The sequence below is a fragment of the Pongo pygmaeus genome, chromosome 18, assembly GCF_028885625.2.
Source record: "Pongo pygmaeus isolate AG05252 chromosome 18, NHGRI_mPonPyg2-v2.0_pri, whole genome shotgun sequence".
Classification (NCBI taxonomy): Eukaryota; Metazoa; Chordata; class Mammalia; order Primates; family Hominidae; genus Pongo; species Pongo pygmaeus.
The window spans coordinates 66,009,577-66,031,863 of NC_072391.2; the positions used below are offsets into that span (position 1 = coordinate 66,009,577).

General features: G+C 49.4%; 1 protein-coding gene and 1 pseudogene across 1 annotated transcript in view; one reads left to right on the forward strand and one right to left on the reverse strand.

The window, feature by feature from the left end:
• Window positions 1-943: 943 nt before the first annotated feature.
• CDH3 (cadherin 3) overlaps window positions 944-22,287 on the forward strand; it is a 54,418-nt gene continuing 33,074 nt past the window's right edge. The window contains exons 1-2 of the mRNA XM_054454109.2: window positions 944-1,804; window positions 2,019-2,133. Of these exons, the coding sequence (XP_054310084.1) occupies window positions 1,760-1,804; window positions 2,019-2,133 (160 nt within the window). The 5' untranslated portion in view covers window positions 944-1,759. The remainder of the gene's footprint in view (window positions 1,805-2,018; window positions 2,134-22,287) is intronic.
• LOC129016024 (calponin-2-like) lies at window positions 7,303-14,613 on the reverse strand (annotated as a pseudogene).

Here is a 22,287-nt window from a genome sequence, read left to right on the forward strand (position 1 = left end):
TGTGGTGGTGGGCGCCTGTAGTCCCAGCTACTCGGGAGGCTGAGGCAAGAGAGTTGCTTGAACCTGGGAGGCGGAGGTTGCAGTGAGCCGAGATGACGCCACCGTACTGGACGACAGTCAGACTCCATCTCAAAAAAACAAACAAAACAAAAAAACCTCTCCAGTCTCCAGTCCGTTCCTCAAACCCCTAAATCTGAGCTGGGGACGGGGAGGGAGAAGGACCAGGAGGTGGCATCCAGGGCTTCTCAAGGCAGCAGCAGAAGGTGGAGGAGGAGTGAGGGGACAGGCGAGAAAGACTGGCCGGGAAAGCTCAGCTCCGTGGGGAAGGGCTTGTGGGGTAGTGATTGAGACTCAGGACCGTTTTTATGACCAGAGCCCACTTGTGTGCAGCAAGAGGAAAGCACTTCGTGTCTAACGTAGTGGAATGAGAGTAACGTAGAGGAACGAATCCCACGTCTGGCGTTTATCTCCTAGGAACGGTGTGGGAGAGCTGTTTTCCATGGGAGAATCTCTGGAGGCTGCTTTACGCAGCAAGCAGTTTTTACCCAGATTATATACAGTATTTCAGACCAATTTCAAAACCTCTGCATTTTAAAAATTGTCTTTATTTACATTTTACAGAAAGTTGAGAAAGCGTTATTTATATGGGGGGTACGGGTGCTGGAGGTTATGGGACTAATAACCCTCTTAGCTCGCACCCTTTGGCACCACTACAGCTTCCAAACTCTGGGACTTTCTCGACTAGCTTCCCTTTGTTTAGCTGTGAAATAGAAGAAGCGGTCCGGGTGTAGCGGCTCACGCCTGTAACCTGAGCACTCTGGGAGGCGGAGGATCGCTTGAGTCCACAAGTTCGAGACCAGCCTGGGCAACATAGGGTGACCCTCCCCTCCTCCCCCCGCCCCACCACATCGCTACAAAAAATTTTTAAAAATTAGCCGGGTGTGGTGGCGCAAGCCTGTAGTCTCAGCGGGAGCTGAGGCAGGAGAATCGCTTTAGCCCGGGAGGTCGAGGCTGTAGTGAGCCGAGATCGCGCTACTGCACTCCTGGGCGACAGACCGGTCCAAAAAACAGTCCCAGTCCAAAGACCAGGGTCTTTGGAGACCCTGTCTCCAAAAAAAAAAAAAAAAAAAAAAAAAAATTAGGAAGTTGTATCCAATTCAGAAACGCGGTCCCTCGGGATCTGCTAGTTTTATACCCCGGAGGATCCTCCCCGGCGGGCTGGCACCGGAGGTGGAGAAACAGGCTTGGACGGCCCCGCTGTAGCCGCGTGTGGGAGGACACATGGGCCTGCTTCAAAGCTTTGGGATAACAGCGCCTCCAGGGATCATGAATGCGGAGCCTCCGTTTTCAGTGGACTTCAGATGTGTCTCCACTTTTTTCCGCTGTAGCCGCAAGGCAAGGAAACATTTCTCTTCCCGTACTGCGGAGGCTGAGGAGTGCACTGGGTGTTCTTTTCTCCTCTAACCCAGAACTGCGAGACAGGGGCTGAGTCCCTGCAGAGAACAGCTCCAGAAAAGCCAGGAGAGCGCAGGAGGGAATCCGGGAGGCCAGGAGGGGTTCGCTGGGGCCTCAACCGCACCCGCATCGGTCCCACCTGCGAGGGGGCGGGACCTTGTGGCGCTGGACCAATCAGCACCCACCTGCGCTCACCTGGCCTCCTCCTGCTGGCTCCCGGGGGCTGCGGTGCTCAAAGGGGCAAGAGCTGAGCGGAGCACCGGCCTGCCGTCGCGGCAGCTGCCTCACCCCTCTGTCTGCAGCCATGGGGCTCCCTCGTGGACCTCTCGCGTCTCTCCTCCTCCTCCAGGTACTCCACAGCCTCGCCCTGGCCCCGACCGGGACCGCTCCCTGGGGGGCGGGCGGGGTCCGCATGGGGCAGTGGCGTCGGGGAGAGCGCGGGGCTGCGCTCCCTGGGACCAAGGGAGTCCCGGAAGGCCCGTGAGGACCCTGCAGGGTTGGGAGTGCAGCGCCGGGCACGCCTGGACCCAGCCTCCTTCTTCACCCTCTGCCCTCGGGCGCAGGTTTGCTGGCTGCAGTGCGCGGCCTCCGAGCCGTGCCGGGCGGTCTTCGGGGAGGCTGAAGTGACCTTGGAGGCGAGAAACGCCGAGCAGGAGCCCGGCCAGGCGCTGGGAAAAGGTAAGACCCTCAGGGTGGAACCGCGGGGTAGGGGCCGCACGTGATCACTCTGGTGTGGACCGCGCGAGGGGTGTTCGGTCCCGGGCAAGGGACTCCTGGCGCCACCTCAGTTCCCGGGGAGGCGCAGAACGCGCCTCGGGGGCCGGGATTGGGGGTGGTGGCTGACGGAGAAGGCTGGGCAGCAGAGCGCCTATGACATCCAGCCCCTTGTCCGGTAGCCACTGCTTACCTTGACCCCCTTCTCCGAGGTCCCGGATGGCTGAGCCCCTCACCCAGTCTCGACGTGGGAAGTTCTCCCCCGCTGGCCCCAGCAGAGGAATGCGCCGGCCACATTCTTACCCCAACCCCCGCGCAGGTGTGGGGATGAGCCGTGCCCCGGGCAGCCCCCTTCTCCCCTCTCGGGTCCCCTTTGTGAACCGTGCTTTGTGTCTCCGACAGACAGACCGGGTCTGTTTCTTTTCTCCGAGCTCCCCTACCCCGCCCCCCTTCTTCCTCGGCAGCTGGAATGCACTCTTAACCCTGCCCTTCCCGGAGGGCCTGCGCCCCTGTAGCCTGCCTGGAAACTGGGCCCTGGCACACCTGAGCTGGGGCCATCACGTACGGGAACCACCCCGCCCCCAGCGTCTCGGGCCTGGGATGCTAGGTCACTGGGGGGAGTTTGAGGGGGTCAGTGTCCCAAGCTGGCAGGCCTGGGGCTATGGGGGCGATGGACGGGAGATCAAAGCACATTTTTGATCCCTCAGTAACTCCTACCCCCCCTCCCCAAGTTCAAAAACCTGAGGGGGTGGGCGGTGCAACTTTAGTGAGGAGAACCTGTGTGTTATGAGACCCAGGCGGTTGCTGGCTAGTGGAGGGCTTTCTCCCTCTACGTTAAGAGGACAATGGATGGGGGCTCCAGCAAGAGATGAAACCTTAGTTCTTAAACGGGTATAACCCTGGATCCTTGGGTGGGGTTTCAGAGGATCCTTACACTGAAATTTTTGGGAACTTGAGTATTCATTTTGGGGGGAAGGAACTGTGGCTCACCTGGCTTTCAAAACATTGAGAACCCTTGTTACCTAGCATTCTTCTAAAGTCTCCATCAACTTACCCCTCACCCCAGGCACAAATTCCCACTGCTTGAATGTGGGGCTGTCAATGCCTAGGGGACACAGTGGCTGTCTTTTATTTCTCCAAAAGAGGATTGAGGACCTTGAGTCTATGGAAGCCCTTTTTAAAAAAATTCTTTCTGCAAATAACTCTGCAGATTGACAAAACAATTAACACCCAGGCTAGGCTAGGCTCCTTAAACCCTTGGCTGTAGGGAGCTGAGGAGAGGCATTAAGAAGCCATGCCTCATAAACTTTAAATTCTTGCGCAGGGGTTTATTACTGGCTGGCTAACAAACTGCAACTCAGCCAACCTGTAAAAATGTGAACTCGGGCAGGGCCCCAAATCCAATTCCGGTTCCCTGAGGAAGCCTTTTTGCTAACCAGACTTATGCCAAATCTACGCCCCCTCCCCTCGCCCCATTGTCAAGTTCTCTGACTACAGTCTCCCAGAGTAGGCTATAGCTTTGAGTGTTGTCTGTACCTTATCTTTCCTACTGAAGCAAGAAATATCAGATTAGCTGTCACTTCACTAGGCTTGAAGTTTTGGGGGGAAGCAGTGATCAGGTTTTCGATTTCATGGTTGGGTTGGCGAGTGCTTCCCGATGACGTCAGGCATTTTAAACCTTTAGAGGAAATTCAGCTTTCTCGGATGTCTGCTTTACGATTGTGAAAAATGGTGGGTTTGCGCCAGGAGCACACCTGGGTTATACAACAAAGGACGGGTTAATGCGCTTGGCGCACCTTGAAACTCCCTGCCACATGGCTGGGTCTTAGAGTAGGCTTCCAATGGCATGGGCTGCTGCTTTCTTTTTTAAGTAAAAGTGCATTTCTTGGTCCAGTTGGTCCCAATAAATTGGGACTTCCCAACAAAACATATTGCTATTTCTCCCTTTGGTCTTCAGCTGGCACTTTTGCCACCCCACCTGCACCCTAATTCCTCATCCTCAAAACATAGATCCCCAGCCTGGATCCAGCCACGTTGAAAGGGTTATCCTGCAGGAACATATACACTCTCAAGTTTAGCCAAGCAGACAAGTTTCCATATTGCTAAGGAACAATAACCCCTGTTGTTCGCCCTTGGGTTATGAATATCAAGGGTGTCTCTGAAGTTCAGCTCAAAGAACTTATCTGATGTAATTAATGCCTTGTTTGTATGTGCATCTTCCCCTTCAAAGCCCTTTTGCAACTCTGAGCTTGCTTTATCCTCCTAACATTCCCTTGAAGCAGGTGAGGTAAATGTTAAACAAGCTGAGCTCTTAATCTCAGAATTTTGAACTTCAGAAACCCCATAGTCTAGCCTTGCCTGAGGTTTTGAAGGTAGAGAAACAGAGGCACAGCTTAATGGATTGGATTCGCTAAAGCCAAACAGCTCATGAACTTCTTTGAGGGTGACAGACACAACTTTTACCTCCTGGTATATGCCCAGGGCCTGATACCTTACAGGATGCCCAGTCGTGTATGAATTATGAATGAATTTGACAACCTTGTGAAGGGCGGCCCATTTTATAGATGAAGCCTACATGACTGTCGCTTCACCAAGTCATCACTGCAGTGATCGGCTGGGATTTGAACGGAAATTTTGGACCCCCAAGTTCCCTGGCTTTTTTTTTTTTTTGAGATAGGGTATCGCTCTGTCACCCAGCCCAGGCTAGAATGCAATGATGCAATCACGGTTCACTGCAGCCTCTACCTCCTGGGCTCTGGTGATCCTCCTATCACAGCCTCCCAAGTAGCTGAGACCACAAACATGTGCTGCCATGCCTGGCTAATTTTTAATGTTTTGCAGAGACGGAGTCTCACTATGTTGCCCAGACTGGTCACAAACTCTGGGCTCAAGCAATCTTCCCACCTCAGCCTCCCAAGCACTGAGATGACAGGTATGATCCACTGTGCCCAGCTCCCTGGCATTTTTTACTACCAGAAAGCAGGGCCTGAGTGGAGAGGGTAGAACGTTGGATCCCTGAATCCCACAGCTATAAATAACAAGCTCTCCCGGCTCCCCGCCCCAAGAGTGCTTAGTCATTTTTTTTTTATTTTATTGTAGGGTTTTCCAGAAACATTCATGTAGAGGAAACTGATTTGGATTTAGTCTCTAAGGGCCCAAGTGAGGGGTCTTGACTAGCTCAAGAGGAAAGGTTAATCTGGAGGGAAGGAGAGCCGGCACATTCCCCCAGCCCAGTCCCACAGTCTGGGGGCCACCTTCCTTCAAGTGTGGTCTGGAAGCCGACAGTGGAGAGGTGGGAGGAGGGAACTTTCATGGTATTAGTGCCGTGATTAAAAGTGAGTGACCTACAGTGGTCTACTCATCCTTAAGGGTGAACAACTGAGAGAGGCAGCTTAATGGCAGTCAAACAGATGCAGTCCTTCATTATGGCCTTCAGCAGGATCATCTGACCCACAGTCAGCCTTTGGGTCAGATTAAAAACTAACCATCAGCTTTGGGAGGAAACTTCCAACTTCAATAATGCATCTGACTGAGCACAAGTTAACATCAAGATGGTTTTGTCTATTTCAGCTCTGGGTGTAAAAACTGCCTTTTATTGTGGAAGCCCCTACTCTGGGGAATGCTCTTTATTTACATTTCATTCTTCCTGTAAGCATATATTTCACATCTGCATAGATCAGGCACTGTTCCACAACTTCAACTAAAGCAATGAACAAAACGAAGTCCCTGCCCTTGGGGAGCTTACAGTCTAGTAATTTTTTTTCTTTTTTTCTTAAAAACAGAGGTTTTATTGCATTTGGCCCACAGTCGGTGTTTCACATTATCTCACAGTGCAGGGCCCCTGGGTAAGGGGGTCCCCGTGCAGTACTTGGCGGGGCGTGTGGCCAGGGGAGATGAAGCAGTATAGCTGGTCAGGCCCAGAAGGGGAAATGGAGGGCTGGGGGCACCTTAAAACCTACTGAGGGGTGAGGCGCGATGGTTCACGCCTGTAATCCCAGCACTTTGGGAGGCTGAGGTGGGCAGATCACATGAGGCCAGGAGTTCAAGACTAGCCTGGCCAACATGGTGAAATCCCGTATCTACTAAAAATACAAAAATTAGCTGGGCATGGTGGTGGTGTGCCTGTAATCACAGTTACTTGGGAGGCTGAGGCAGGAGAATCGCTTGAGCCCAGTAAGTGGAGGTTGCAGCAAGCCAAGATTGCGCCACTGCACTCCAGCCTGGGCAACAGAGTGAGACTCCACCTTAAAGAAAAAAAAAAAACCTGAGGACCACAGTAGGGGGTGGTTAGCATGGAGAGGGGATCAGGTTTAGCCCCAACAACTCAGAATTCTACTTCCTTGTGCGGGCCTCAGTTTCCCCACTGGGCCCCTGGGCAGGCCTGAGGGTCCTGAGAAAGCCGGCCACTCAGGAGCCTGACATATTTTAGCATCGTGGTCAGGTCCCCTCTCCTAGGGGACTCATTTCCCAGCACCCTCTCTACTGTCCCTGCCCCATTCCTTGGGGAAAAAATTATATATATTTTTTCTTTTTTTGAGACGGAGTTTTGCTCTTGTTGCCCAGGCTGGAGTGCAATGGCGCGGTCTTGGCTCACCGCAACCTCCACCTTCTGGGTTCGAGCGATTCTTCTGCCTCAGCCTCCCGAGTAGCTGGTACAGGCATGCGCCACAACGCCTGGCTAATTTTGTATTTTTAGTAGAGACAGGGTTTCATCATGTTGGTCAGGCTGGTCTCGAACTCCCGACCTCAGGTGATCTGCCCACCTTGGCCTCCCAGAGTGCTGGGATTACAGGTGTGAGCCACCATGCCCGGCCATATTTTTATTTTAATATGTCCTGAAACTTTTGTGGGTACAGAAACCACAAACTGATCGGCTGACAAAAGAGGAGGCAAGGCAACTGGTAACCTTTGGGGACCAGTTCCCTCCATGCCCAGGTCTCTTCTCCCCAGCACAGCTCAGCCCATAGCCTGGACGTGCCAGCAGGGACCCTCACCCTACATGCATCGGGATACAGCCTTAACCCCTTCCCCACAGCCTGGTGGCCCAGTTCTGCGAAGGAACCAAGGCAAGGGGGGAAAATCCCTGCTGCCAGATCCCATGCCGCTACTCACAGACCCTCGGTTGATTGGCAACACTGAACAGGTTAAAAAAAAAAGAAGAAGAAGAAGAAAACAGAGAAAAACACCAAAACCCAGACAGGGAGACGATGTGGGGAGAGAGTGTGCTGGGAGCCTTAGTAGCTGGCCTCCTTCTGGTTGTAAGGGGGATATTCAGGGGCCTTCCCTGGGCCTGGGCAGTCGTTGGTGCCCGAGGGAGCCCTGTTGGCCACTGGGCCTTGTGGGCAGTACTTGGAATTGTATATCTGCCGGCCCAGGCCAAAGACCTGGCTGCTCTGGTTAGCACCCTGCATGTAGCCCATCTGCAGGGACATGGAGGAGTTGTCACACTTGTTGGTGCCCAGCTTGGTGTCATAGATGTGCTGCTGGGTCCAGGGAGCCGTCATGCCCACGTGGCTGGCGCACTTGTTTGTACCCATCTGGAGGCTGACGGTCGAGTGGTCCACGGGGGCAGAATGTGGTTCTTGGGGCTGTAGAGATGCCTCCTTGTGCCGTACCTGGTCATACCCGACTGGCTAGCACATTTGTTGGTGCCCATCTGCAGCCCGATGATGCACTGGTCGGCCTTCGTGGTGTTCTAGTCGAAGTTCCGCTCCTGCTTCTTTGCGTACCTGACACTGATGTCCACCCCGCTCTGCAGCCCCTTAGTCTTGGCCTTCCCCGCCAGGGCAAGAAGAGACACCTGCACCTGCATCATGTTCCCGCTCTCAAACAGGTTACTGGCCTCAAACAGGTCCATGGGGTTCATGCCATAGCTGACTGTGGCCTTGATGAAGTTGGAGAGGTTTTCTAGCTGGTGCCAGTTCTGTGTGGAGTGGTTGATCTTGGGGACTGAGTCTGGCTGCAGCTCGTTCATGAGTGTGTGTAAGATAATTCTGTCCTTCAGGCCCTTCTGGAAGTCAGGGCTGATGGAGAGGCTGGTGAGTCCCTCGATCCAGCTGTGGAGCTCTGCCTCCTTCTGGGGGTCATATTTGGACAGGAGCCGGTTCTTGACCTCGGCTGAGAGCCAGTATGAGTGGCCCTTGTTGAACTGCATGGAGAATATGGCTGGCGGGTGCGGTGGCAGGACAGGACCGACTGGAGGTGACCAACGGGCCCTAATTTAGTAATTTTCTGTGCTTATGGGTTGCCCTGCAAAGCAGTTGTTGATAATTTCCACTTAGCTGTAAAATGAGGTTAAGGAAGTCAGTGAGAGGTCACTGGTGCAATAAACAGAAGGCCAGGATTTAAACCCTGGTGTTTTGCCTCCACAATCCAGGGAGATATCCATAAATGTGGCTCCGAGGAATGAATGGGAACTGGACCTTCAAGCCTAGCAGGCTGCTTTCCTGGCTTAGCAGCAGAGTAGGGTTAACTTGCTGAAGACTGTCCTGCATCACCAGTAGCTTGTGCCTGGGGAGCAGGTCTCAAACCTCTAGTCTCCCTTCCCACTTCCTCATATGCCACTGTGTTCCTAGGTTACCCAGTGCAGGGTGCTCTCACCTCCCTGCTGCACAAGGAAGGCATTGCTTATGACAAGCAAAGAGTTTCTAGGGCCAGAAACTATACCTGTGCAAAGCATTTGGAGGATGATGGAAGAGGAGGGAGGGAAGGGCCTCCCCAGCTCCAGTCAATTGAGGCTTTGGTCCTGAGGCTGAACAGTCTCCATTCAGAGACTCAATGTTATTGAAGAATAATAAATGTAGATAAGAGTGCTGAAATGATGAGTGTGCAGCCCGATGAACATCGCTAACTTAAAACCCCTGTGTTTCTGGCACACAGACCAAGAAACAGCATTACCAGGGCCTTGGATGCCCCCTCCCTCCTAATTTCAACACTTCTCTCAAGATAACCACTCTCTGACTTCTGAGTACCACAGGTGAATTTGCCTGCATTTGAACTTTCTGTAAGAGGATGATACAATTATCTTAGCTCTGGCTGCTTTCATGGCACCATTGAGAGATTCTTGCATAATTCTGGATGTAGTTCTAGTTGATTCTCATTGTATAGTATTTCATTATGTGACTATCCACAATTCTGCTCTTGATGGGCATTTCAGTAGTTTCCATTTTGTGCAAATCTTCTGGTGACCTGTGCACCCCTATTTGTTAGTTATACACCTGGGGCACAATTGCTGGGTTAACTGATGACCTGAGGATTCCAGTACTGTGATCCTGGACTGGGATATCAGCTCCTCTCTGTTCTGAAGTAGTGAGGTGTCTTCTGCATTCTCCCACCCCAACAGTCTCCCTGCCAGACCCACCCCCTTCCGGAGTCTTGATTTTCATCTGGCTCTATGCTAAGAGACAGCAAGTTTTTATTATGTACTTGGCCTCATCCTTTGTCTTGGGGGAGAAAAGCTTCCCTTTCTTTGTCCTTATCCTGATGCTTGCTTCTTTCCTCAAAAGTAGAAAGGGAATCTGGAAAGGGCCCTGAATTTCTTTTCTTTTTCTTCTTTCTTTTTTTTTTTTTTGAGACGGAGTCTCGCTCTGTCGCCCAGGCTGGAGTGCAGTGGCGTGATCTTGGCTCACTGCAAGCTCCGCCTCCCAGGTTCATGCCATTCTCCTGCCTCATCCTCCCGAGTAGCTGGGACTAAAGGCACCCGCAACCACGCCCGGCTAATTTTTTATATTTTTAGTAGAGACAGGGTTTCACTGTGTTAGCCAGGATGGTCTCGATCTCCTGACCTTGTGATCCGCCCGCCTCGGCCTCCCAAAGTGCAGGGATTACAGGCGTGAGTCACCGCGCCCGGCCGAATTTCTTGAGAACTTCTTTCTGAGTGGAGATTTATTTGTTCTTAATTTTTTTTTTTTTTTTTTTTTGAGATGGAGTCTCACTCTGTTGCCCAGGCTAGAGTGCAGTGGCATAATCTCAGCTCATTGTAAACTCCGCCTCCCGGATTCAAGTGATTCTCCTGCCTCAGCCTCCTGAATAGCTGGGACTACAGGCATGTGCCACCATGCCCAGCTAATTTTTTGTATTTTTAGTAGAGACAGGGTTTCACCCTGTTAGCCAGGATGGTCTCGATCTTCTGACCTCGTGATCTACCCGCCTCGGCCTCCCAAAGTGCTGGGATTACAGGCGTGAGCCACCGCACCTGGCCTTCTTAATTTTTAAATTATTATTATTATTATTATTTTTGCGGCTGGGTGCGGTGGCTCACGCCTGTAATCCCAGCAGTTTGGGAGGCCGAGGCAGGCGGATCACCTGAGGTCAAGAGTTCGAGACCAGCCTGGCCAACATGGTGAAACCCTGTCGCTACTAAAAATACAAAAAATTAGCTGGGCGTGGTGGTGGGTGCCTGTAATCCCAGCTACTTGGGAGGGTGAGGCAGGAGAATCTCTTAAATCTGAGAGGTGGAGGTTGTAGTGAGCGGAGATCGTGTCACTGCACTCCAGCCTGGGTGACTGAGCAAGACTCTGTCTCAAAAAAAAAAAAAAAAAAAAAAAAAAAAAAAATATATATATATATATATATATTTGTTTTAATTAGAGGTGGCCGGCATGATGGCCCACACCTATAATCCCAGCACTTTGGGAGGCCAAGGTGGGCGGATCACTTGAGGTCAGGAGTTCAAGACCAGCCTGGCCAACATGGCGAAACCCCGTCTCTACTAAAAATACAAAAATTAGCCTGGCATGGTGGTGTGCCCATGTAATCCTAGCTACTCACGAGGCTGACGTAGGAGAATTGCTTGAGCCCGGGAAGCAGAGGTTGCAGTGAGCCGAGATTGCACCACTGCATTCCAGCCTGGGCAACAGAGCAAGACTCCATCTCCAAAAATAAATAAATACATAAAATAAAGAAGGAGTCTCACTATGTTGCCTGGGCTGGCCTTGAAGCCCTAGCCTCAAGCAATCATCTTGCCTCAGCCTCCCAAAGTGCTAGGATTACAGGTGTGAGCCACTGTGCACGGCCCTGGGTGGAGATTTTTATCCTGACCAGTGTGTGGGTGGGCAGCAGCCTCCTTATTTGGCCAACATGTTCAAATCCAGCTCCTCTCTTATAGAAACAGTGAAGTGTCTGATATCCAAAGCCAAGTTGAAATGGTCATTCAGCCAACAAATGTCTGAGTACCTACTAGGTACTAGATACTCAGAGGGTAAGTAAGGCCACAGCTCCTAACCCTCAATGAACTCCTGATTAGAGTTCAGGTACTGTTTACTGTCAGGTACTGTTCTAGGTGCTGGGGATTCATTAGTGAACAAAATGTGCAAAAATCCTGCCCTCAAAGGGCCACTTACCTGCTAGTATAGAGAGACAGGCAAAATAAGTACAATATATGCATATATGAGATTGAGGAGGGGCCGGGCATGGTGGCTTACACCTGTAATCCTAGTACTTTGGGAAGCCGAGGCAGGCAGATCACTTGAGGTCAGGAGTTCGAAACCAGCCTGGCCAACATAGTGAAACCCCGTCTCTGCTAACAACAACAAACAAACAAACAAAAAAACCCAAAAATAATTAGCCTGGCATGGTGGCAAGCACCTGTAATCCCAGCTTACTCGGGAGGCTGAGGCAGGAGAATGGCTTTGAACCCAGGAGGCGGAGGTTGCAGTGAGCTGAGATTAAGCCACTCCACTGCAGCCTGGGCGACAGAGCGAGACTCCGTCTCAAAAAAAGAAAAAGAGATTGAGGGGGAGGTGGGAAAGGAGTGATATAGAGTCACATAGGAGGGGCTGCTGACATGTTCTTGGAGAAACTTCGAGGAACTGATGTCCAAGCTGGCAGCCAAGGAAGAAGAATTAGGCAAGGGAGTTGGGCATGAGAGGTGGCGTGGAGTGTTCTGGCAGAGGAACAACACGAGGGTTCCAGGGACTTGGATACATTGAATCTGGCTGGATCATGGAGTGTGAGGTGGGGAGAGCCAGTGAGGCATAGGCAGGGTCCATCCCCGCTTGAAATTTGTCTCACCCCATAACAGAGGCAGCAAAGTGTTTGGGGAAATCCCAGTTGTACCAGTATGGCGACATAATGGCTGAAGTCCCAGTTGTACCAGTATGGAGGCCAGGGTCTCTGAAGTCTTCCCTGGAACCAGGATATCGGCCCCCACTCCCAGCAACCCTTCTCAACTCCCCTCCCACTTCTCAGACTGGAGGACCATGTCTGCCTCAGTTGCCTTTTTCTCATTTCATTTAGTCACCTGGCATTGCCAACCCAGGCAGCAGGCAGCAGGGCTGGCAAGGAAGGGCTGTGAAAACTCACCACCACCACCCAGATACCACTTGAGAGCTTACTGAATTCCAGAATCACACTATGTACTTTATGTAATAAGCCCCTTTAATCCTCCTAAAAGCCCCATGGGGTGGGTGGAATTGGCCCCATTTAACTGGATAGGAAACCTCGGCTTGTCACTTTGTAACTATCTAAGGTCACCCAGCTAATAAATTGTGGAGTCACATTTTGAACACAGGTGTGACCCCCTAAGTATGAGGCACTGACCATTTGGAAATCAGGGTGGGAAAGGGAAAGATATTTGGAGTCTTCTGGCCCCAGCCAAATTAGAGGAAGATTGGAAATAGTTAACTTCTGACTCAAGGGCTTTGAATTCCTGTTCCCTCCACAGGCCCCTGCTAATCGCCAGGAGGGTGGGGGGTGGCAGGCACTTCTGCCCAGGACCTCTGGCCTCCCTTTTAAGATATGGGGGAACAAGGAGGGTTCAGATCCCAGACCTGATAGCACTTAAACTGACAGCCCTCTGCAGAGAACTGTCACCCCACCCCCATCTGCCTCCAGCAGCAAAGACCTCCCACCTCTTGCTCTGGGTAGAAGAGCTTGACAGACCCTTCCCCACTAGGGGAATTCCACTCCTCCCCCAGCCAAATCTGGGCATCCTCAGGGCCCTGGGTTACCTAGAGCATCAGAGGTCTGCAAATTCCTCCAGCTGACAGAATTCCCTCCAGGCTGCAGCTGCCTCTGTCTGCTGGACTTAAGAGTGTTGGGAACCTGCTGCTTGAGCAGTGAACCAGAATGCCTCACCTGGGGAAAGAAAGCCAAACGGGTTGGGTGTGATGGCTCACACCTGTAATCCCAGCACTTTGGGAGGCCTAGGCGGGTGGATCACCAGAGCTCGGGAGTTTGAGACCAGCCTGGCCAACATGGCGAAACCCTGTCTTTACTAAAAATATAAAAATTAGCCAGGCATGGTGGCATGTGCCTGTAGTCCCAGCTACTCGGGAGGCTGAGGTAGAAGAATCGCTTGAACCCGGGGGGCAGAGGTTGCAGTGAGCCGAGATCGCGCCACTGCACTCCAGCCTGGGCGACAGAGCAAAACTGTCTCAAAAAGCCAAACAAACGTCTTCCTTTCTCCCTCGACCCCATCTTTGAACTCAGGACTCTGGCTCTGTGGCTGTCTAACATCTGAGGAGAGGGCTCAGCGCTAAGGCCACAGAGGGGGCTGCCTCTGGGGGGCTGCCTCCCTTCGCGAGAGCCTCGCCAGGTGCTACTGAACCCCAGGAGGAAAGATCTGTTTTTCCCTAGGACTCTGAGGCATCTTAGGGCTAAATCGGGAGATGGGGACTGGGGAGGTATAATCCAAGGCCCTCTTCTTCTCCTTCAATCTCAGTAGCCCCCCTTTTGTTCAAGACCACTTTAAAGTTGGAAGTTACCTATTAGCAAGAGACCTTGACAACCTGTGTTGTACGCTAGGAGAAGTAGAAGGTATTTTTGCTTGAGTTCTGACTCTAGGGTCTCACATTCGCTTTAGGAAGTTGTTGATTCCCAGGAATTAACTGTGTCTAAGAGTGCATGCGCATCTTTCTAAGAAGTCTCCTCCTTCAAATTTGGGGACCACAGGTATTCCCCAGATCTCCCAGGCTTTTTTTTTTTTTTTTTTTTTTTTTAAGAGGGTCTCACTATGTTGCCCAGGCTGGTCTTGAACTCCTGGCCTCAAGTGATCTGCCCGCCTCAGCCCCCCAAAGTTGGGATTTCTGGTGTGAGCCATCATTCCTGGCCCCCAGTCATTTTATAGAGAAGCTAGAACTACTGTTTAGAGAAATGATTTGCACTTGGGTCCATTTGGAAATTCTTCAGACTCTCATTAAACCCAGCAGTGGGAAGAGACCTGATGGTATATATCCCAGCAGAGGCAAGGGAAAAATGGATTCTAAGCTGTTTCTCATCCCAAATGATGTGGCCTGAGGCGAGTTACTGAGTCCAAGCTCCTCAGCCTTGAGGCCCTAATTTCCCTGTGCGTGCGTGGGAAATGGCCCTGGAGCTATGAGGGGGCGGCTGGCTGGACTGCTCACTGGCCAGTGAGAGGGCCCAGGTGGAGGGTTCGGCTGCTCTCCTGGGTGTCTTGCTGAAGGCTGACTGCCTTCTGAGCAGCCTTTGCACAGCGTGCCCCATCTTGTCGTAACTTCAGGCAGGGGAGAAACAGCAACTTGTGAGCTCTCCCCACACAAGCCAGGACAGGACGCCAGGCCCACACACTGCCTGCCTTCTCCCTGTAGAGTCGCTTCATCCAGGCTTCCCACCGTACTTCGAGACCTGCTCTTCCCTTGTCTTTTATGGTCTTTTTCCGCTTCCAGAAGTCTCCTGCATTCCCCAGCTGGGACTCAGCTCCACTTCAACTGGTTTATCCCTGCTTTTGGCCTCTGAGTCAGTAGTTTGCAAGCTTGGCTGGTGATCAGACTGCCTGGGGAGCTTTTTATTTTTTAATCGTCTCCTCCCCAATGTATACCATTTTATATTGTTTACATAGGGACGGTTGGTTGGTTGGGATTTCAAATTAATACATGAAAATATGCTCACTGTAAAGATACACCTTTTTCAATAAAATATGTGGCACTTACTATGGGACAGATAAAGTTCTTAGTACTTTATATGCATCAGCTCATTTAATCCTCAAACATCCCTTGAGGGAGGTACTATTGTTGTCCCCATTTTACAGGTGAGGAAACTGAGGCCAGAGAAGTTAAGTAACTTGCCCAAGATCACACAGCTAAGTAAGTAGTAGAGCTCAGATTCAAACCTAAGCAGACTGAGCTTAACACCACTGAACTCTACTGCCTGTCAATAGAAGCAAGTCAGAAATAAACACATGAAGGCTGGGGTATGGTGGCTCACAACTGTAATTCTGGCACTTTGGGAGGTTGAGGTGGGAGGATTGCTTGAACCCAGGAGTTCGAGACCAGCCTGGGCAACATAGTGAGACCCCCGTTTCTACAAAAAATACAAAAGTTAGCCAGGCATGGTGGTGCATGCCTGTAGTCCCATCTACTCTACTCAGGTGTCTGGGGCAGGAGAATCGCTTGAACCTGGGAGATGGAGGTTGCAGTGAGCCAAGATCATATGACTGCACTGTACTCCAGCCTGGGCGACAGAGTGAGATGCTGTCTCAAAAAAAAAGGATCTTTTGAGGCCGGGAGGCAGAGGTTGCAGTGAGCCAAGATCACACCACTGTACTGTAGCCTGGGTAACAGAGCGAGACCCTGTCTCCAAAAAAAAAACAAAAAATAAATAAAGAGAAAAAGAAATAAACACGTGAAATTTCTTTTCTTCCCCAGTTCTACTCTCTTAAGGGCAAGCACAGTTACTGATTTTATAAGAATCCTGTAGACCCTTTTTTTTTTTTTTGCACAAAAAACTTATGTATGCATACAGGAATTTTAAAAACAAGAATTGGACTATATCATGCATACAAATGTTACTCTGCAACTCACTTTTTAACTTAGAATCACAGGCATCTTTCCAGACTGTTAAATACACATCTATCTTGTTTTTAATAGCGCCGTAGTCTTTTACATGGTGAATGTACCATGATTTATTTAGCCAGTCTTCTACTTTTATCTTTTACAGATGTGGTGGTAGGGAAGAGTTAACATCAAAATTGTAAAGTGTTTGGATTTTTAGCAATCTAACTATCAGTAATTGCCTTATTAGGAAAGACTGCTGTAGAAAGATGATCGAGTGAACTGTTCATCTTAACATCATCCAGATAAACTGAGCTTTCATGTTTAAACAATACCTTTAAGACAGACTCTGCTGTAAACTTAAGGTTACTATACCATTTAAAAATAGTTTTCATACTAACTTTTGTTTTATGACTATCTAAATAATAGTCAATAGTTTCAAAAGCATATGAATTCACCAAAAATCAAAAACTTTTAAATTGCATGACTCAGAAGTAAACTACCATATTCATTCACACTAGCATTATTTTCCCTGGGTGTTGAGAGATTGAGAATGTGTCATCAGTCAATTCAAAGTGCATTTTTTTCTCAAGTTTTTCTTTAGATTTCAAAATCTAGTTAGCAAGCATTTTGCTGAATAAAAGTTGATTTCCAGTCTTAAAGCAGACACTCATTTCTGTTCTTATTTTTCCCCCAAGAGGAGCTTATGAGTTTTTTCTTAAACTCAAATATTGCTGCACTAAAGCCTAGGACAGGGTGGTTGCATTGATATAAAGGATGCATTCTTGAAAACCACAAATAGGCTGGGCGCTGGGGCTCATGCCTGTAATCCCAGCACTCTGGGAGGCCGAGGCCGGCAGTTCACGAGGTCAGGAGATCGAGACCATCCTGGCTAACACAGTGAAACCCCGTCTCTACTAAAAAACACAAAAAATTAGCTGGGCATAGTGGCGGGCGCCTGTAGTCCCAGCTACTTGGGAGGCTGACGCAGGAGAATGGCGTGAACCCAGGAGGCAGAGCTTGCAGTGAGCCAAGATCGCGCCACTGCACCCCAGCACTCCAGCCTGGGCAACATAGCAAGACTCCGTCTCAAAAAAAAAAAAAAGAAAATGAAAATTACAAATAATTCATAATTCCCATGATTCAAGACTTACATTCTCATATGAACACATGTGAAGTGTATGTATGGGGTTGGGGGGCCAAGGGGATGCTTACAATTCACTACCCTCCAGCTTTGAAATTATGTAACTTAAAACTTTTAATTTGGGAGATTTGCATTTCTTCAAACTTTACATAAAAAGCAAGACTAATATTTATAGCACCATTTCAAATTTCTGCAGTTGAAGTTTGCATGAAATATATCTGTATTATAATGTATAGAGTGCCTGAATTGGGGTCCCAGAGCCACTGTGTCTGGGTTGAATCTGTTTGTCCACTTACTACTTGTGGAAACTTGGGGCAAGTTACTTAACCTCTGTGCCTCAGTTTTCTCATCTGTAAAATGAATATAATAATGGGGATCTCATATGGTTATAGTGAAGATTAGATGAGTTTGTGTATGAAACAGCATGTAGTGAGTACATCAATGTTAAGTGCCAGTGGCAGGAGGAATAGCAGTATTGTTATAGCTGGAATAGTTTATACATATTTCTTTAGACTGGATTTCTAGAAGTGAAATTGTTGGGTCACGTGACTTTCATAGTTCATTCAACAATTATTAAACACCTACTTTGTACTGGGCACAGTGCTAAATGCTGGGAGACAGTGAGAAGCAAATTCTAGTGGGGGAGATAGGCAATTAAATAATCACTAGTAACTTTTTTTTGTTTATTTTGGAGATGGCGTCTTACTCTGTATCCTAGGCTGGAATTCAATGGCGCAATCTCCGCTCACTGCACCCTCTGCCTCCCGGGTTCAAGCAATTCTCCTGCCTCAGCCTCCCAAGTAGCTGGAATTATAGGCACCTGCCAGCACACCTGGCTAATTTTTTTGTGTTTTTAGTAGAGATGGGGTTTCGCCAAGTTGGCCAGGCTGGTATCGAACTCCTGACCTCAGGTGATCTGCCCGTCTCAGCCTCCCAAAGTGCTGGGATTACAGGCGTGAGCCACGGCGCCCAGCCAATCACTACTAAACATATAATCACAAGTTGTAATAAATTCTATGGAGGAAAGTTATTCAAAGCCAGAAGGGTTTTTCACAGGGGAATCTGATGTAGTTTGGGAGGGTTGAGGGAAATTTCCCTGAAAAAGTAACTTTTGAATTGGGATCTGAAAGATGTCAGGAGTTAACTGTGTAAAATCAGGATGGGAATGCAAAGAGACACTGTTCCAGACAGAGGGAGCAGTGTGTGCAAAGGCCTTGTGGTAGGGGGTTATGCTGTATTTAAGAAGAGGCTCAATGTGGCTAGAGAGAGAGATTGGCACATTAAAGAGTTTGTTTTTTAGGACACGGTGGCATGCACCTTTAGTCCCACCACTTGGGGAGGCAGAGGCAGAGGCAGAGGCAGGAGGATCACTTGAGCCCAGGAGGTCTAGGCTGTAGTGCATGATGACTGCATCTGTAAACAGCCACTGCACTCCAGCCTGGGCCATATAGTAAGACCTTGTCCCTTTAAAAAAGATATTTTTGGCTGGGCGTGGTGGCTCATGTCTGTAATCCCAGCACTTTGGGAGGCTGAAGCCAGCGCCGCCCCCCAACTTTTTTTTGTTGTTGTTTTTTTTTTTTTGGGAGACGGAGTCTCGCTCTGCTGTCGCCCAGTGGCACGATCTCGGCTCACTGCAAGCTCCGCCTCCTGGGTTCGTGCCATTCTCCTGCCTCAGCCTCCCGAGTAGCTGGAACTACAGGCACCCACCACCATGCCCGGCTAATTTTTTTTGTATTTTTAGTAGAGACGGGGGTTTCACCGTGTTAGCCAGGATGGTCTCGATCTCCTGACCTTGTGATCCACCTGCCTCAGCCTCCCAAAGTGCTGGGATTACAGGCGTGAGCCACCGTTCCTGGAGGCTGGTGGATTTTTTAAAGTTTTTTTTTTTTTCTTTTTTTTTTTGAGACAGTCTTGCTCTGTCCCCCAGGCTGGAGTGCAGTGGCGTGATCTTGGCTCACTGCACACTCCGCCTCCTGGGTTCAAGCTATTCTCCTGCTTTAGCCTCCCTAGTAGCTGGGACTACAGGTGCCTGCCACCACACCCAGCTAATTTTCGTATTAGTACAGATGGAGTTTCACCATGTTAACCAGGTTGGTCTCGAACTCCTGACCTCATGGTGATCCACCTGCCTCGGCCTCCCAAAGTGCTAGGATTACAGGCATGAGCCACCGTCCCTGGCCAGATTGTTTTTTATCCCAAGAACAAAGGCTTATCACTGAGTTTCAAACAGGAAAGTGACTTTTTTTTTTTTTTTTTTTTTTTTGAGCCAGAGTCTTGCTCAGTCACCCAGGCTGGAGTGTAGTGGCACGATCTCAGCTCACTGCAACCTCCGCCTCCTGGGTTCACGCCATTCTCCTGCCTCAGCCTCCCAAGTAGCTGGGACTACAGATGCCCGCCACAATGCCCGGCTAATTTTTTTTTTTTGTATTTTTAGTAGAGACGGGGTTTCACCATGTTACAGGATGGTCTCAATCTCCTGACCTCGAGATCCACCCGCCTCGGCCTCCCAAAGTGCTGGGATTACAGGCGTGAGCCACCGCACCCGGCCGAAAGTGACCTTATTTCATTTTTTTCAAATGTACTATGCTGTTGCATTTTTAAGAGATTCATCTTTTTAAATGGAGATTTTTGCACTCATTTATGCCAAAGATGATGTTGTATGCACTAAGGTGGTGGGGGTAGAGATGGAAGGGGCCTAAGTCTTGGTGGGTGATAGGCTGGGAAGGGAAGCTCTAAGGGAGAAATGGTCAAGGAAGAAGCAGCTGCTAGCTAAACCATATGCCAGGCATTATGCTAAGTATTAACTCATTCAACTGAGGTAGATATTAGCATTCTTCCCATTTCATAGCTGAGGAAACAGGCCCAGAGAGGTTAGCCAACTTGCCCAAAGTCAGTGTGGGCCTGGTAATTGAGCCCAGGCACTCCGGCTCCAGACTCTGGGCTGCTTCTGATGCCCGGATTCTGTTCTCAAGCTGAGTACATGATATGCTATTCCCTGGGAGAGATGCTGGAAAAAGACCATATTTGGGTTAAGTAAAGATCGTGAATTTAAGTTTTGACGTACTGATTTCAGGATATCTTGAAAGCATCCAAAGGAGATACTGAATAGACAGATATAAGTGTTGGTCAGAGGAAGGATCTGGATATTTAAATTTTTGATACGTGGTCTGAAGTGCCATCAAAAAGCCACACCAATTTACCTTCTCATGAGAAATAAATGAGAGGATCAAGAACTTCCAAAAAAAGCAGCAAACTGCTTTCCCCAGATCCACTTCCAAAAGCTGACTCAGTAGAAGTGATAGGTGGGCGGTCGGCAGGGAATCTGGATTTTTTAAATTGTTTGCCAGATGATTCTATCAGCTATGTTTGGAAATCACTGCTCTGTGACAACATTAAGGCCTCTTTGAAGAGCTAAATGTATAGAAAGGAACAAACTGGTGAGATGTGAATGAAAGAAGCATAGCATTTTATTGATATTATTATTATTATTTTGAGACAGGGTCTCTCTCTGTTGCCCAGGCTGAAGTGCATGACGTGATCACGACTCACTGCAGCCTTGATCTCCCAGGCTCAGGTGATCCTCCCACCTCAGCCTCTCAAGTAGCTGGGACCACAGGCATGCACTATCACTCCCAGCTAATTTTTGTATTTTTTTTGTAGAGATGGGGTTTCGCCATGTTGCCCAGGCTGGTCTCAAACTCCTGGACTTAAGTGACCCACCGCCTTGGCCTCCCAAAGTGCTAGGATTACAGGCATGAGCCACTGTGCCTAGCTGCATGGCATTTGGGATTTAATTTCCTATGCTTGCTTCTATGGCAGTTGATGCCATTTTTAAACTTTCTGCTTATATTAGGATTCTGAATGGCCTTCACCTTCCTGTCCTTCTGTGTTGCTTTTTAAATCACTGCCCCTAGTTTTTAATACTTTATTGTGCTTTTTAAAGCACAACACAGCCGGACGCAGTGGCTCACGCCTGTAATCCCAGCACTTTGGGAGGTCGAGGCGGGCAGATCACGAGGTCAGGAGATTGAGACCAGCCTGGCTAAAACGGTGAAACCTCATCTCTACAAAAAATACAAAAAATTAGCCAGGCGTGGTGGCACGTGCCTGTAGTCCCAGCTACTCATGAGGCTGAGGCAGGAGAATCACTTGAAACTGAGAGGTTCAAGTGAGCCAAGATCATGCCACTGCACTGCAGCCTGGGTGACAGCGTGAGACTCTGTCTCAAAAAATAATAAATAAATAAATATAAAGCACAACACATCATATTTGACCCTAACAAGCACCTGGGTGTGTGTGTGTGTGTGTATTCCCATTTTAGAGACTGGAAATTAAGAAGCAATAAATGGCTTACATTTATTGAGTACTTACTGTTAAACAGTTTAGAGATTAAGTGATTGACCCAAGGCTGCAGAGCCAATACACAGCACTTTTACCTACCAGACCCTTAATTGTTATCACAGCTGTCTCAGGTTGATCACTGGGATCTTTGTTCTGGCATGGTCCTTGAGGATGGTAGTCAGTGAGCCAGACAGCACACCTCATGCTGAGTCAGCCGTGTTCCAAACTCTCAGAGTGCCTAGTTTGGGTTTCACTCTGGGAGGGAAGACCCATCTCCTAAGGGTTATGAGGAACTTGATGAACACAGCAGAGCTTTCTTCAGCCAAAACTCCCCTGGAACTGCTTTCTCCACTCTCAACAACATGGGGTTGCCATATAATTTTTCTAGTCAGGGGGAAAAACTCACATCAAATTCTTATTGAAAATCAAATACATGTTTACTGTGGAAAAACTGGAAGATAAGCAAAATGGGGGCCTACCACCCATACGGGAACTTTGTCTTTTCAAATGAATATTTGAAATCAATCATCCATTTCCCAATCTTTCCACCCGAGTCTTTGTTGAGGGTATCTGATCTGAGACAGAGGGCCCGAGTCTGAATGATTTCACCACTCACTCTCCAGGCTTGCCTCCCCAGTATCCCAGCTTCCTCTTCTGCTTGGCTGGGTCAGAGAAGGGCTCCAAGCTGAGGCCCTCACACACCCCGTCAGCCCCATCTGTGAGAAGACCCAGGTCCAGGGGCCCTGTGTGTAGATGGGCGCCACCTGCCAGGTGTAGCTGCACTCCACCTGGGTGCTGTTGCCCTCCAGGAACTGCTCTGCTTACAGCTCTTGGGAAAAAAGGCCTGGACCCCCAACAGGTGCACCCAGGGCTCTGGCAGGCCCTTGCAGAGCTGCCCCAAGC